The 16,828-nt window shown below is 40.3% G+C and overlaps 1 protein-coding gene, 1 long non-coding RNA gene and 2 other non-coding genes across 7 annotated transcripts; 1 reads left to right on the forward strand and 3 right to left on the reverse strand.

The window, feature by feature from the left end:
- Window positions 1-1,529: 1,529 nt before the first annotated feature.
- On the reverse strand, window positions 1,530-8,423 carry LOC138958076 (uncharacterized). Of its 4 annotated transcripts, XR_011453284.1 has the most exons (6): window positions 7,918-8,423; window positions 7,353-7,430; window positions 6,059-6,153; window positions 5,777-5,839; window positions 5,343-5,436; window positions 1,530-1,802 (listed from the first exon to the last, which is right to left on the reverse strand). It is a non-coding gene; the product is annotated as an uncharacterized lncRNA (long non-coding RNA). The 4 variants fall into 4 exon arrangements; XR_011453283.1 differs by lacking the exon at window positions 7,918-8,423 and having other exon boundaries at window positions 7,353-7,763; XR_011453285.1 differs by lacking the exons at window positions 7,353-7,430; window positions 7,918-8,423 and adding an exon at window positions 6,625-6,840.
- Window positions 8,424-8,446: 23 nt separating this feature from the next.
- On the forward strand, window positions 8,447-10,048 carry LOC138958075 (uncharacterized). The gene is made up of 3 exons (XM_070329140.1): window positions 8,447-8,893; window positions 9,424-9,550; window positions 9,904-10,048. The coding sequence occupies exons 1-3, from the start codon at window positions 8,475-8,477 to the stop codon at window positions 10,039-10,041; spliced, it is 684 nt and encodes a 227-aa protein (XP_070185241.1). The 5' UTR covers window positions 8,447-8,474; the 3' UTR covers window positions 10,042-10,048.
- A 4,107-nt stretch (window positions 10,049-14,155) lies between these two features.
- Window positions 14,156-14,319, reverse strand: LOC138960520 (U1 spliceosomal RNA). The gene has a single exon (XR_011454000.1). It is a non-coding gene; the product is annotated as a U1 spliceosomal RNA (small nuclear RNA).
- A 2,061-nt stretch (window positions 14,320-16,380) lies between these two features.
- Window positions 16,381-16,544, reverse strand: LOC138960518 (U1 spliceosomal RNA). The gene has a single exon (XR_011453998.1). It is a non-coding gene; the product is annotated as a U1 spliceosomal RNA (small nuclear RNA).
- Window positions 16,545-16,828: the final 284 nt, after the last annotated feature.

Raw genomic sequence — 16,828 nt, forward strand, 5'->3', positions numbered from 1 at the left:
AAAACTTTTAAAAAAAAAAGAGGTAAAAATGCTAAAAAGAGACATTTGGCGTTTCATTAAGGCTGTTCTTAACCAGACGAACCATTGGTTCGCCGAACTAAGGTTCGCGAACCATGGTTTGTGTCTTAACTGGGTGAACTTGTTCGGCAAACTCAAGGACTAGTTCGTCCAGTTAAGACACGAAACCTGGATCGCCGACACACGAGGGGAGCTCACTCCGAGTCGACAATAAAAGCAAGTAAGTTATTCCCCTTCCAAAAATGGCTGCCTCCAAGACGAAATCACCGATTGAGTGGTAACTCCGTGCTGGTTGTCGATTTGGGTCTCTCCTTCCGACTTGATCATGGTGCACGAAGCCTGGTAATCTTGAACTTTAGTGTGTTAAATTCATAGCTCAGAATCGAGTGGCATACTTTACTTATTTTAGATCCAAGTACCTGTAATCAAGCCCAAGAACATTTATCATGAAATTAATTGACGGATTAAGCTCCAAACCTAAGCATAATTAATTAATTTGGTTGTTTGATCGGCGAAAATGGCGTAGGTTGTCAACCAAGGGACTTCAATTACACGACAAAGTTGCCTCCCCTGTCCGCTGACACGGATAATTCCTTCTTTGACGCATGTAAACAAAATGCATTCGTACCAGAGTACGCTATGATTCGTACAGTTCATCGGAGTTCATTCCGTGACTTTAAAGGGATCTAAAAGACTTGTTATGATTACAAGTGCAGGTTCTCCAAATTTGGAGGCTTGAATGCCTCTGAATTATGAGCTATGAATTTAACACATTAAAGTTCAAGATTACCCGAAGCCTTCCATGTCATTTACCCTCCTGGGTTAAAGGTTATAAATTGATTCGAGAAAATAACATGACTGGTATGGACTGATCATTGTGTCTACCGTGGAGCCATCGGGGTTCTATGGGAAATGCTACACACAAAAACTTGCCTGTGAAAAGGGAAAGACGGTGACCAAAAATAAATGATGATAGCGATATTTCTAATTGTGGATCAGCAGAGTCGAGAAGCATACATGATGTTTACCAAAGTGTGTGTGCGTGTCTGTCTGTCCACGTGTGTGTTTGAGCTCTTTTCGGTACAGAATATGAGTTTGGGGATTGAGTGAAGAGGGAGACCTAAAAAAAAAACTACTCGGTATTTTGGTTCTTTTTATCACAATTCAGTCTGTTTTAATTTTCAAGTTATATCAGAAATTTTCTATTTGCACTGATACACTGGAATCCCTTGTGGATGTATTGCTTTAAGGGTCTACAAATAGTACTACTGAACCAAAATCATCCTGTTTCTTTACGTTTTGAGCAATTCAATTGTCTTGTTTTTTTGTTTTTTAAAAATTTGATTCCTCTTCATTCTTCTCAAAAAAAAGCTTTCATTGCGATAAACAAAACATTACTGGATAGACATTTTCTTGGAGAACGTCTGTATTAGCAAGCATTTAAAGTAGGAGGACGATATGGAACGTACGATAAAAGGATGTGCTTTAGCTTTCTGTCTCATCATTTATAAATGTTGCCCTTCAATCACACACACACACACACACACTTTTGATCCAGCTCCAACCATATTTCATAAGGCTTTATTCAGGGTTGTCTCTTGTTCTTAAACATCCGATTTCTAAGCACACGTCTGTGCTGAGAATATGAACATGAACCGATATGAACATCAATGTCAGCCGCCTTTTTATTATGAAATAATGTTCATTTGTGTTCCAAACACTTCCGAAGAATACTTGTTGGTGTGTCTTCAGTCGCCCTGACATCATCACAACTCGACCCTGTCCTGCAAAAATACAAATATATACAGGGTGACACCCAAACATTCAACCCAAACAAATGCTTATTTCTTTAACATCTGTTGACCGAATTAGTTATCTTTCTTTTTTTCTTTCTTTTTTTTTGGGTCCCTGTCCTGTCCTGTCTTGTCTTGTCATGCCTTGTCTTGTCATCCCTCTATTGGCCTACTGGCAACCTTTTCCTAACTTGTCTTGTCTTGCCATGTCTTGTCTTGTATTGTATATACATTTAGCATACATTTGGGTAAAGGTTTGCGAACAGGTAAGGGGTGTAAGAGAGAGAGAGAGACAGAGACAGAGACAGAGAGAGAGATGGTGGTGGTCTATGTTACATTACACAGGTCAACACAGTTGCAAGTTCATAGGTTAAAGGCTGCCCTTTTCGTAGCGTTCATTAATTAATTCCTATTGTTTACATGTGCCAATAATGTTATAAAACTGTACCTAAGGGGATATAATAACGATTGGCTGTAGCTTTCAAAAACAGAAAAAATTATTTCAGTATTGCAAAGTGGTGTTGATAGTGTCGAATGTAAACAGAACAGTCTCAAAGTGAAAGTGGATGTTTTCCGGAAATTGCGAAGTTAACAAGAATACAGAAAAGCGCGCTTTCCTGCTTAGCACAATCCGCTACCGCGCTAATCTGGCGTGTCAATATCACTACGTTTTGCACGTGGAAGGTGAGCGATTTCCTTCACGCGGGGATTGACGAAGCTGTACTGTCTGTGTTGACGGTCTAAAAATAGCCCAAGCCCTGGAGAACTGTTTCTAAAGATAGCAATAAACTTTATTAAGAATTGATTATTTCTTGTAATTGGTAAGGACTTCAAACCTAAAACTTTGCAGGAAGCTTAATTTATACATCCCCGCAACGATGGGAAAAGCCCTGGAAGTAAGTAAACTAATTAAATAGGACTTTGTCAGCCTTTAAATGAGGGGTTATTGTGTATAGTGAGGAAATAATTTTCTGATGTATTTTTAATTCATTATTGGTGTTTTATGCAAAACGTACGGTCAATATTGAAAGTTTAAAAAAGGTACTGCCCTCACATTAATACGAAGGCGGGATCACAGCTGGATAAGACAAGGTACGGCAATTTCGACCCGGAGGTCTCTTTCAGGGCGCACAGAGGATGAGACAACACAGGAGAAAAAAAAAACCCACAGATAATAGCACACGGAAGGAACGATTACAGCAGTTATAATTAAATTACTTTGTGGGTCAGGGTTTTTTAGGAGTACAGGGGAAACCCCTTTTAAGACCTTAAAAAATGTGAGAAAATCAAGTCTTAAAATGGAAGGGGTCTAAAAATGGGGGGTAATTTGTGTGAGCTCGTTTGTCCATTTGGGTTCCCCACACTATACTCTGAGAGCATAGTCAGCTTCACTCCGCTTTCGTTGAGTAGGCATGCTGGGTATTTTCGTGTTTCCATAACCCACCGAACTCCGACATGGTTTACAGGATCTTTTCCGTGCGCACTTGGTCTTGTGCTTGCGTGTACACACGAAGGGGATTAAGTCACTAAGCAGGTCTGCACATAAGTTGACCTGGGAGATCGGAAAAATCTCCACTCTTAACCCACCAGGCGGCAGCGACCGGGATTCGAACTCACGACCTCCCGATTAGGAGGCTGACGTCTTACCACTGCGCGCCACTTCACCCGTCACAGAACATCTAAAGAAGCAAGATCTTAAAAAGGAGGAAGTCTGAAATGAATGGGTCTGAAAGGGGGGTTCCACTGTGGAAAAGTACCTGTCAGTTTACCTGTATGTATTAGGACCGGGTGGCCGAGTGGTAACGCACTTGCGCTCGGAAGCGAGAGGTTGCGAGTTCGACCCTGGGTCAGGGCGTTAGCAATTTTCTCCCCCCTTTCCTAACCTAGGTGGTGGGTTCAAGTGCTAGTCTTTCGGATGAGACGAAAAACCGAGGTCCCTTCCGTGTACACTACATTGGGGTGTGCACGTTAAAGATCCCACGATTGACAAAAGGGTCTTTCCTGGCAAAATTGTATAGGCATAGATAAAAATGTCCACCAAAATACCCGTGTGACTTGGAATAATAGGCCGTGAAAAGTAGGATATGCGCCGAAATGGCTGCGATCTGCTGGCCGATGTGAATGCGTGATGTATTGTGTAAAAAAATTCCATCTCACACGGCATAAATAAATCCCTGCGCCTTGAATATGTGCGCGATATAAATTGCATAAAAATAAAAAAAAATAAAAAAATAAAAATCCCTGCGCTTAGAACTGTACCCACGGAATACGCGCAATATAAGCCTCATATTGATTGATTGAATAAGACCACCCCTGACATGCGGCACATACCAACTATCTACAAGTGCTTTGTGTGAACAGTAAAAAAAATTGTTTTCCTTTTTGCGAATTCATTTCATTAAACACAACAACAAAATTCATCAAATTCCAGCTGAGCAGAACGGCTTTCACAATTATCACTGGGCCTTTAAAGGCATATGTACGCGCTCCCGTGTTTACAAAGTGTAGTTTGCCCACAATCGATGTCAAATGCATCATAAGGCCATATAATGACGATATGTCGCAATGCGCGGACCATATACATGCATTACAGCTTGTTCTAGCCTCTGAAAAAGTGAGGATGTCAACAAAGACGCGGAGTTATTTCCCTTGCGTCAACGTTCCCTCTGTTGGCAAATCTATAAATAGGACGATCTAGATCAAAATAAAAATTCAAATATCTCAACATTTAAGGGGTCCTAGACCACAATATTTTGCAGGGAACTTAATTTAGCATGTCTCCAGCTGTTGGTAAAGCAATTAGCGTGTATATTCATCGAGTTAATATGCCTTTAAAGGCATGTTCCTCACCATATTACCCAGCATATCAGACACCACATGTTTGACTAGGTTTTTACATGGGAACAACAAGACTATACAGGATGGTAAAAAAACCTCCCTATTTTCTTTTTAATCACATTTTTGACTGCGAAAAAAAAAGAGATCAAAAAGGAAATATGGCGCTTTTTTTTAGACACCCCTTTTTACGTCCAGCTTCTTTTGGTGGAGATTCAAGTTACAGACACATGTGAAATTCATTAAGCAAAAAGGTTCCCACTATGCACTGCCACAGAACACAACCAGGTTATTAATGTGCGGTACAGTGTATAATTATGTTTAAGTAAAAGGATGCCCTTCTTTTGTTTAATTGGAGCATCTATGATGTCTGACATTTTGGTTCTAACAGTAAGGAACGTATGTTTAGGCTCTAATAAGGACAGTTTGTCTTGTCAAAAGCCTCATGCATATTCCTTCCTCCCCATGCAAGACTTTCTTTTATTTGAATATATATCTGCCTTTATAGTACAAAAATCAAATAAAAAGGTCGCACTCTGCGCATAGCGACAAAAATCGCAATTTTACCAAGAAAACCTCACACTCTTTATGTGGAGAAAGACCCTGACTGTTGCAGTATGTTATGCATTTGAAAACATCTGAAATTGTGTACTTGAATTCTACAGTTTGATCAGTTCTGTGTGTTTAAAAAGTTACCTTGATCATTCTGACATGCTCTTGCTCAAATCACATCCCAGACAATATTGTAGACTCCATTGATAGACGCTGTGGTGCATGGGAGAACTGCATTCTGAGGAAACGAAAAAAATATACACTGAGGAAGAACAGTCACAACAACATTTGCAGCAGCAACAGGCTATATAATTTTATTCAAAGAACACTTAAATAAGGTAAAATGAAAATCAGTGTTGTGTCAGTAAATTTGATTTGGGGGAGATGGAAGGATTGGGGTGGGGGTTTAGAGGCGGGGATAGAAGGATAGCTGGGAACCGGGGAAGGTGGGGTGGCTAACACAGTTTGATCATGTAATGACTGGTACAATGTTTAATATATCTAAAAAGGCAGCAACTCTGTAATGCATTATGTGAACCAACTTCTCCATAAACTAAATAAAGATCAGTAAAAGTTACCTCTTTCATTCTGGAATCTTTTTGGTCCCATCACAGCTCAGACGCAGACTCAATGGACAGATACTGTAATGATGAAAATAACACATGAAAATAAATGTTGCTCTTGCTGATGGAAAAAGAGCAGGGGGAGAGGGTCGATGTTGCTTGCACTTGCAGATAATTATGCACTAACATCCAGCTGTTTTTCTGGGTGTACTGTAACCCTGTAATGTTTAAGCAGAAATGTTTGTGGATCACGTTATGCTTCTGCTTTTAGATCAGTTTGAGTATTTGCAATATTACCTGGATCATTGCGGCATCCTCTTGATCACATCACATTTGAGACTTTGACCTATATAGACTCCATGGGCAGACGCTGAAGTTATTACAAGGGCATTCTGAAAAATGACAATACAAATGCAGAGATGTAGAACTTTACATTACACTTACAGAAGCAACAACCAGAGAGCTGATTTATACAGGTAGAGAGAGAGAGAAAGAGAAGAAGAAGTAAAAGAAAAAAGAGAGCATAGAAAGAGAGAGGGAGTGGGGGATGGGGCAAAGGGAGTGTGTAATGTGACGTGAGGAAGGGGAAGAGCAATGGAAAATGAAACTCTCAGTACTTTTAATTTATATTAACAGTTATGGAACTATTTGAGCACTCCCCATAACCACAAACAAGGTACAGACGGCAACATGTTGCACGGAAGGGTGGGGGTAGTTGGACTGGAGAGTGTTGTTATGGGTTTAGGGTGGAGCTGGGGCGGAGTGTGTATGTAACTTGATAATAATAAGCATGATCAGTTAGTGCTAACAACTATCTTGATCTTCACAGACATAAATTGCACAATGATTTCACCACCATGTACCTTTATTTTTGCCCTTGAGTAAGGTGGAAGACAAGGCTACCAGTAAGTTCGTCACACGGTAGATTCGTCACCTATGACGAAGTTACCGGCAGGGGTGGGCGGGTGTTTATGCTAAAGAGCTTATGCTTTCAGATGTTTGATTTGTGGGAGAGATTCAAGATTCACATTTTTTAGAGAGAGAGAGAGAGAGAGAGAGAGAGAGAGAGAGAGAGGGAGAGAGAGAGAGAGTGTGTGTGTGTGTGTGAGAGAGACAGACAGAGAGAGAGAGAGGGAGAGAGAGAGAGTGTGTGTGTGTGTGTGTGTGTGTGTGAGAGAGAGAGACTGAGAGAGAGAGGGAGAGAGAGAGTGTGTGTGAGAGAGAGACTGAGAGAGAGAGGGAGAGAGAGAGTGTGTGTGTGTGTGTGAGAGAGAGAGGGAGAGAGAGAGAGAGAGAGACACGGACGTACATGCACCCACATCCATGACACGCACGCACACACACACGCACGTACACACGCACTGACAAACACTCACACACTGACCATCGCACATACACACACACACTAAAACACACTGACATGACACACACACACACGCACGTACACACGCATAAACACTCACACACTCACTAACACACACACGACTTCAACCTCACTGTCAAGGAGGCAGAGAAACTCGGACTACTGTGGCGAAGTTACTGTGGCGAAGTTACCGGGACCGGTGACGAATCTACCGTGTGACGAACTTACTGGTAGCCGAAGACAATGTTGAGTGGTGAACGCAAGTTGTATTGATCACTGGGTCATCCTGCGGTCCGGGCCATTGATCTGCACATTGCACCAGCACAAACAAACACAATGTTATGATCTCAATCAGCCTGCATGGTCAATCATGAATCTAAGAACACAAACACTGTCCAGATCTAATTGAAAACGAGATCATCATTACTTGGGAAATTCAATGAAAATCTAGCAGTCAACGAAGCAGATAGATCTGTCCTTGCGATTGTTGTTGCAAGCAGATAAATGTGTGAACTTCCTTATCTCAACGTTATCATTCAACATATTGATATTTTGCCTGATGGATGTTGTGCCGATGAGATAAACAAACAATCAAAATCAAAGTCATAAACTTTTGAAGAAAAAAATTAAACAAATTGAGCAGAAAGAATCTAGCTTACTGCTGTGCTGATTTCGACAAAATCAATGCGTTTACATGCCGAAGTCATTCCTGCTTTTATTCATATCATACTAGATGATCCTAATGCACAACAATACGAAAACGAGCTCAGCGAAATGAGTAACACTGCCTCACCTGCACTAACACAATGCTGCAGAAGCGAAGGTCGTCTACGACTGGACATTTCGAAGTCGAACAGCGGCGTTTTTTCACTCTCAGCGGTTGTCTTGCTCGGAAAAGTGAAAAGCTTAACTTGAAATCGAACGGAAGTCACCATTCTACCTTTTCGTTCAAGCGTTGTTTTTATAAAATCTCAGAAAATGTAATTTTGACTTGGGTGATTTCGTCCGCCATTGAGATTCAGTTTTTCAATAATTTGTCTTCCTCCTTGGCAGAAGAGTCAAAGGTTCGGCCCGATCTTCAAGGTTCCCAAGACATGACTTGCAAACCCCGAACCTAGTTCGCCGAACCTCCCAAACCTAGTTCGAAAACTCAGGTTCGTCTGGTTAAGAACCAAGACAAGTTCGCCGAACCAGTCTTGAGGTTCGCCGAACCCCACGAACCTAGTTCGCGAACCAAAGGTTCGTCTGGTTAAGAACAGCCTTTAGGAACGAAAGTGAGCGTCGCGCGCCATACTGGAAGTAACCAAGCATTAAGATTAGCCTCCCTTGTCATCACAGAAGTGAAAAAAAATGGCTACGCATCGCGAAATCAGTGCGGCGAGTGCCAAAGCCGGCACCTGTTATTATGCAATTGTTTTTCAAAAGTGTGACCATTTTGAACAAACGAAATTAATAAGTAGATACCCAACATCAACAACACTTCACTACATCTACGAAGACATTCATTCCGACCTTCTTAAGGGTTACGAGGTTCAGTGTTTGGGATCGGAATCTCTTTCTGGTGAGAACGGCTTTGAACTGGACTGGGGCCTTTCGCTTGGCGAGTTAAAATCCTTCAATATCAAGTCACTTCACTTCAAGTGCAGCCAAATTGTCGATGCTGATGTGGAAGCGACCGAAATGCCATCAGTTTCACAACCGGCAAACGCTTTTCAAGTGCTGATGGGCTCTGCAAAAGCACGATCGCTACCCAAACCGAAAGCAGAAAGGTCAGTGAGTTTTCCAATTTTATTTTTAACTTTCACTTTCTCACATTAAACGTAGAATTTGTATTAATTAGACATTATGACTGAAAGACATAGACATTATTTATTCATTCAAACAAACATGCACAGATGACAAAAGGCTACCAATTTTAATAGAAACCAAGCATTTTTTGTTTTGTTTTGTTGTTGTTGTTGTAAAACATCGAGTTGCTTCCTTTCAGTGCAGAAAATAAAGGAACACTCACCTACACCAACAAAAAGGGACAAATCAACCACAAAAATGTATAACAGTCATCATTTCATCCCCATGAAAAAATAATATACAGCACTGTTCCACCACACTGTACAAGTACATTAAAGTAACATATGTTTTAAAAAAAATGCCACAACAATTAACTGACAACTTTCCATACACTCTGCAACAAGGTCCAATTTGTAGAGTACTCTCTCTCTCTCTCTCTCTCTCTCTCTCTCTCTCTCTCTCTCTCTCTCTCTCTCGTTTTAAATAGATTCTTTTTGAATTTGAATTGCAGCTGTGGGAAGACCTCTGGACTGAATCGGAAGGACGAGCTGTATGATGATGTCCTGAACTACCTGGCAGCAAAGGGAGCAGATTTTCCACAAGTTACAGCTGACCAAGAAGGAGCTTATTTTACACAGGTACTCCAACTTTGTTTCAAACAGTGTCAGTGTTGTTTTGTTCTTGGGTTTCTTGTGTATGTGTGTATGTTTGTGTGTCTGTTTGTGTGTGTCTGTGTCTCTGAGTGCTTTTTTCAATGACATTTGACGTAATTTTGATGCTATTGGATGCAGTTAAAATTGAACATTCTCTCTCTCTCTCTCTCTCTCTCTCTCTCTCTCTCTCTCTCTCTCTCTCTCTCTCTCTCTCTCTCTCTCTCTCTCTCTCTCTCATACACAAATCAACAGATGCCAAAAATCCGAAAGTCTTGCAAACAATGGGCGTTGTGTCCTTATTCTTCATCCTCAAACAATTTTTTTATCTGTTTTGACAGGTTCTGACCAACGCCCTGTGGTATGCCACCTCTCACCATCTCACCATCAACGACAGAGCCAACAAAGTTCACGGCGTGCTTCCTATTCCTGAAGAGTTTGAGCAGTTTGCTGGCTACAATGAGATTATTAACAATTAAAGTTAGATGACAATTTTTTGTGTGGATGTATTTGTGAACTTATTTTGGTTTATAAGTGAATTTGAACATACACTGTAGAATCTCTCTTTCTCTCTCTCTCTTTCTCTCCCTTTCTCTCTGTTTTATTTATACGTTAGTTTTGAAACATGTATTCATCAAATATAAGAAGTGAATGTTCAGCCAACATAGCATTTACACACACACACAAAAAAAACAAAAAAAAACCCTACCTACCTACCGACCCTACTTTTTTTGGTCATGTTACCCTAAACAGACAATTTTTTTTTTTTTGGCCTTACTCTAATAGTTTTTTTAATTGTGTAAAATAAATAAATTTTTTTTTTTTTTTTTAATCCAAGTGATCCGGGTTCGATTCCCGGCATGGGCGTTCACATTTTTCTTTCTTTTTTTTTAATTACATTTAGTCAAGTTTTGACTAAATGTTTTAACGTAGAGGGGGGAATCGAGACGAGGGTCGTGGTGTATGTGTGTGTGTGTGTGTGTCTGTCTGTCTGTCTGTCTGTGTGTGTGTGTAGAGAGATTCAGACTAAACTACTGGACCGATCTTTATAAAATTTTTCATGAGAGTTCCTGGGATTGATATCCCTGAACGTTTTTTTCAATTTGTTGATAAATGTCTTTGATGACGTCATATCCGGCTTTTCGTGAAAGTTGAGGCGGCACTGTCACGCTCTCATTTTTCAACCAAATTGGTTGAAATTTTGGTCAAGTAATCTTCAACGAAGCCCGGACTTCGGTATTGCATTTCAGCTTGGTGGCTTAAAAATTAATTAATGACTTTGGTCATTAAAAATCGGAAAATTGTAAAAAAAAATAAAAATGTATAAAACGATCCAAATTTACGTTCATCTTATTCTCCATCATTTTCTGATTCCCAAAACATATAAATATGTTATATTTGGATTAAAAACAAGCTCTGAAAATTAAATATATAAAAATTATTATCAAAATTAAATTGTCGAAATCAATTTAAAAACACTTTCATCTTATTCCTTGTCGGTTCCTGATTCCAAAAACATATAGATATGATATGTTTGGATTAAAAACACGCTCAGAAAGTTAAAACAAAGAGAGGTACAGAAAAGCGTGCTATCCTTCTTAGCGCAACTACTACCCCGCTCTTCTTGTCAATTTCACTGCCTTTGCCATGAGCGGTGGACTGACGATGCTACGAGTATTGCTGCGTTGCATTGAAAAATGGCATTGCGTTCAGTTTCATTCTGTGAGTTCGACAGCTACTTGACTAAATGTTGTATTTTCGCCTTACGCGACTTGTTCTTGTTTACTATTGTTTATTATGAACGTTTTAATGTTTTATTTTACTCCAATAATTTTATTAATTGTGTAAGATAAATAAATAATTTTTGTTGTTGTTTTTTTGTTTGTAATCCACGTGCACAAGACAAAAACTTTCATACTGGGGGAGCGAGCCAGTCTGAAGAGTACTCGGGTCCAGCGCGAGCGTTTTTTTATCCCATGACCTGCCTCTTTGTCTCTGTTAGCGGGCGGGGATGTAGCTCAGTCGGTAGCGCGCTGGATTTGTATCCAGTTGGCCGCTGTCAGCGTGAGTTCGTCCCCACGTTCGGCGAGAGATTTATTTCTCAGAGTCAACTTTGTGTGCAGACTCTCCTCGGTGTCCGAACACCCCCGTGTGTACACGCAAGCACAAGACCAAGTGCGCACGAAAAAGATCCTGTAATCCATGTCAGAGTTCGGTGGGTTATAGAAACACGAAAATACCCAGCATGCTTCCTTCGAAAACGGCGTGGCTGCCTAAATGGCCGGGTAAAAAACGGTCATACACGTAAAATTCCACTCGTGCAAAAAACACGAGTGTACGTGGGAGTTTCAGCCCACGAACGCAGAAGAAGAAGAAGAAGAAGAAGTCTCTGTTAGCTGAGGAGGAGATTATTCTGGATAATCCATCACAACCATATGGATAATCCATCACAACCGAGTCTCGAACTTACCTGTCATTGTCTTTGATCTCAGAGTACACTTGAATAATTTATAGAGGTCATCTGCATATTTATCGTTAACTCGGGGACTATTTTCTTCAGCAAAACGATTGAGATATTCTGCGGTATAAAAGTCGAACTCACGTTTAGCTAACGCTCTACATACATTTTAACATTGAAGAAATAAAGAAAACAACAAAGAATACACATAATCTGCTGGGGTGAAAAGAGCTGAGTGAAGATTATGAGTTGGCCGAAGCGGTGAGAGAGAGAGAGCGAAGGAGAGAGAACGACAGAGACACACAGTGATTCAAGGCGCACAACTCTAGTACTCTTCATGGGCAACCGCTTAGATCAATCCCGACAACAAAATCCTGAGCGACGAAATAAGAATTAAACTAAAACAGTTTGCTTACAGTTTTGTTCATTTGCTATCGCTTTTACAGCATTGATTGCTAAATCTGGTCCCGTCGCGATATAACCTTGAATGGTTGAAAACGACGTTAAACACCAAATAAAGAAAGAAAGAAAGAAAGAATGCTAAATCTGGTTCAACAGAACAAGGCTGTCCTGTCCCATCTGTCGATCGTCTGGTGCAGATCTATCGTAGAATCTTCGGCTACTGAAAAAGTTTACCAACAACTTACAAAGTTAGAGATACGGTGAAAATAAAAGGTGGCGAAGAAGGTCGAGTCTTGCGTGTGTTATTTTTCAATGTTAAAGTTAACAACGGTGTCTAGGTTCAGGTCATGCATGCAAATAGATTTACAAGTTTTGACCAACATTGAAAAAAACAGCAGAACAAAACTATACTGCAGCGATAACTGCGGGCCTAAGACTGAACGACAGACATCAAAGTAAGGCTCACCTAAAATTAATGACGATTGAAGAAGTAAGTAATCCAAATTTGAACCCTGAAGCACAACAGCTCGAATAAGCACAAATTCAGCAATCATCATCATCGCTTGTAAAATCACACACGCAGTCTTTTTGGCGAATGCCTCTGACAACCGACTTGTCACTTGAGGGTCACCGACTGAAACCGGTCGGTAACTGCACAGTATCAAATTTCATTTCAACACGCTAGAAATAACTGTTATTCGTTTTCTTAAGCAGTATAGATGACTGAATACAAAAGCAGACGTTTTATGGCGCGTTTACCTAAAAACGTTTCGCACATGAATTTGATGACAGGATTTGCGGTCGCGGAAGGTTTGATGAGCAGAAAACAGGCACTCGCAGAGTTTGTGTCAAAAAGTTGATTTTTTTAATGAAAACGTCGGAATTAGAATATCGTGCAAATTTTCCCTAGGGTCCATATTCAGAACTCGGAGTGTGTAACCTATATATAACCAACTGTGTTTTCAAATTATTTAAGCATCGACTTTTTTTGATCTGCACTCTAAAACAATCTCTTTGAGAGAAATTATGGCCGCTGTGTATTTTTTTCATTTTTTCAATAACAGAGGTAGTGCACCACGAAAATAGTGTTCACTCAAAACAGGGGACACGCCTATTGCTAGAAAAATACGCGCACTTGTGACTTCATGAAAGAAAGTTGTGAAGAAAGAAAGCGTGTTATTTTGTCTCCCTGTTTTGGGGATTTATGTCTACCTAAAGGGTAACAGACAGATGCGCCAAGAAAAAACATTAAATCTACTTTGCAATGGACATCTAAATCAACTGTCAATGCTGCATTTATATACAAATCATTCGTCTTGCAGATCAAACGTTATTATGCATGAAACACATCTGTTTCTCAGATTTTGATTGACAGCACATGGAATAAAACCATACACTCTCACACACCAAAAGAGCTTCATTCTCCCCTTATATCCATTAAGAAAATGTACACATCTCAGGCCTGAAACAGAATCAAAACCATGCAAATATCATGATAGAGATTCATGCGAATCTCTTACAGCACAAGAGAACTTTGCAGAAGTTGCCGAGATGCCCATCTCTGTCACATCAGGTACAACAGTACACCTGGATCATGTCATCTCAAACTGGTAAATATCAAGTGTAAAACGAGAAGCATAACCAATCTATGAACGACACAACAGAACGAACCAGTGTGGTGAGACAGAACGAACACTTTATCAAGGGATTACTTGTTTTTGATTTACATTTTGCAGGGGATAGCGCGAACGCAGTCCCCCTCACCAAGAAATTACGCACTCGAGTCATCAACATTTGTGATGATCGCAGGGGTCAACCCATCCGGAGTGCAATGGACAGGCCTCGCTCTGGGGGTACCCCCTTGTTGATCAAGGTTTCCCCCGTGCCAGGTAAGTATGCCCTGACACCCCTCGTCACTGAGCCCGACCCACAACACTTTTCCAAACTCCCATGGTACTTTAGTGCTCATACACTGCTCTTGCATTTCATTTTGTTACGTTTCATTTTGTGTATCAAAAATAACACCGTTCTTGTGAGAAGAAAAGTATTCAAAATGTTGGCAAAAAAAATACATATGTAGATTAATATTTCTTTTAAAAACAAAAACAACTAACAAGCTCACATGATGCCTTAACATACAATGTTGCTATTCTTAGTAACCAATCAGAATAGAGCTCCTATTGAACACCGAAGAACAAGCTACTGAGCCAATTCTGATCTCCGATTATAGTTTAAATAGTCTTCCTTAAACAATCAAAACCACACTCTGTATTCTGGTTTTGTCGATTTAACACCTTTGTCAGCACGCTCTATTATTCTTCAATCACTAGCGCAGGGAACCCAACAGGGAATTCCCTTTCCCGACAACTTTGCTGTGGCATTATGCAAAGTGGATTACTCCCCTTGAAAGAAACTTCATTCTGAGACCCGATTCTCAAAACATTTTAACATAAAGGATTACATGTCAGTTGAAACGGGGGAGGGGGGGGGGGGGGTATATCAATTATCAAACAAGATTACACCAACTTGACACGATCCTCTGTACTGCTGAACTAAAGCGTTAGACAGAAGCACCAAGAGAGACAGTATGTTGATCAAGGTTTCCCCGTGCCAGGTAAGTATGCCCTGACACCCCTCGTCACTGACCCTGACCCACAACCCTTTTCCAAACTCCCATGGTACTTTAGTTCTCATACACTGCTCTTGCATTTCATTTTGTTACGTTTCATTTTGTGCATTAAAATCAAACCATTTTTGTGAAAAGGAGTGTACAGAATAATGTTGGCGCAAAAGATTAATATGTAGATTGATAAGATCTTTCAAACAGTAACAACTAACAAGTTGGCAACATGATTTTGTTCATGACTGCCTTAACATACAATGTTTCTATTCTTACTGACCAATCAGAATTGAGCTCCCATTGAACACTTTTGAAGAAGCTACTGAGCCATTTATGATCTTCTATCATATTTAACTAATCTTCCTTAAACAATAAAAACCATTTCCTGTATTGTGGCTTTTGGGGATTTAAAATTTTTGTCGGCACGCTCTATTATTCTTCACTAATTACAATAGGGAACCCAACAGGGAATTCCCTTTCCCGACAACTTTGCTGTGGCATTATGCAAAGTGGATTACTCCCCTTGAAAACAACTGTTTATTCTCGGGATCTAGCTCCGATTCTCAGAACGTTTTTACACATAGAGAATACTACATGGCTTGCTGTGTCGTACCAGATTTACACGAGTTGTTTTTTTAAATATTGAACTGCGAGCGAAAGCGAGCCATGTAGTATTCTGTTGATCCTACATACTGTACTTACGTGTATTTTACTGAAAATGTCTTGCAGTCGAGGCAGCTAAATTGAAGACGCTTGTTTTGGAACCTCGATCTCTTCTAAAGCCTCGTGCAATCTATTACGTCAAAGCAAAGAAACGTCACTCTGAAAGTGTGGCGTGACGTGTTAGTTCCAAAAATGTATCGAGGGGAATTAGCGAGCGCAATTGTTTTCTTCTATAATGACGTTTGTCCCGGTGACTTTGGCATCATAAGCAGTGGAAAACAGGTTCCTGCAAGACTTTTTTGACATGACCTCATTTACATGATATACACACATGTGATTTGAACGATTATATTAATTATCAAACAACCTGAAACCAAATTGACACGATCAGCTGTACTGCTGAACTTGATTGTTGGACAGATGAACCAAGAGACCAAATAATCACAATATAGCATCTGAACCTCAGAACTTGACAAAAGTACTTTGTTGCAGGGTTGAAAACCCTTTCCTATAGTTGCAGTATCGAGTTGTCAGGGACTGATCAATGTTCAGGGTGAAATGATAGGCCTCACCAACATGCAGGCAACAAAATAAAGTGAGATAGGACAAAGGTAGCCTCAGACAGGTTCAGCTCCTTGCATAGGGGAGGGTTTACTTGCTTTTATTTAGATTTTGCAGGGGATAGCGCGAACGCAGTCCCCCTCACCAAGAAATTACACACTCGAGTCATCAACATTTGTGATGATCGCAGGGGTCAACCCATCCGGAGTGCAATGGACAGGCCTCGCCCTGGGGGTACCTCCTTGTTGATCAAGGTTTCCCCCGTGCCAGGTAAGTATGCCCTGACACCCCTCGTCACTGAGCCCGACCCACAACACTTTTCCAAACTCCCATGGTACTTTAGTGCTCATACACTGCTCTTGCATTTCATTTTGTTACATTTCATTTTGTGTATCAAAAATAACACCGTTCTTGTGAGAAGAAAAGTATTAAAAATATTGGCACAAAAGATACATATGTAGATTAATATTTCTTTTAAAAACAAAAACAACTAACAAACTTGTCACATGATGCTTTTCCTTACTACCTTAACATACAATGTTGCCTATTCTTAGTAACCAAT

Source organism: Littorina saxatilis, linkage group LG2 (genome assembly GCF_037325665.1).
Source record: "Littorina saxatilis isolate snail1 linkage group LG2, US_GU_Lsax_2.0, whole genome shotgun sequence".
Taxonomy (NCBI): domain Eukaryota; kingdom Metazoa; phylum Mollusca; class Gastropoda; order Littorinimorpha; family Littorinidae; genus Littorina; species Littorina saxatilis.

Bases quoted from the DNA above. Each gene is read 5' to 3' on its own strand.
- LOC138958075 (XM_070329140.1), top strand. From the start codon at position 8,475: ATGGCTACGCATCGCGAAATCAGTGCGGCGAGTGCCAAAGCCGGCACC. The intron at 8,894-9,423 runs GTCAGTGAGTTT...TTTGAATTGCAG, and splicing joins CCCAAACCGAAAGCAGAAAG to CTGTGGGAAGACCTCTGGAC. The intron at 9,551-9,903 runs GTACTCCAACTT...CTGTTTTGACAG, and splicing joins AAGGAGCTTATTTTACACAG to GTTCTGACCAACGCCCTGTG.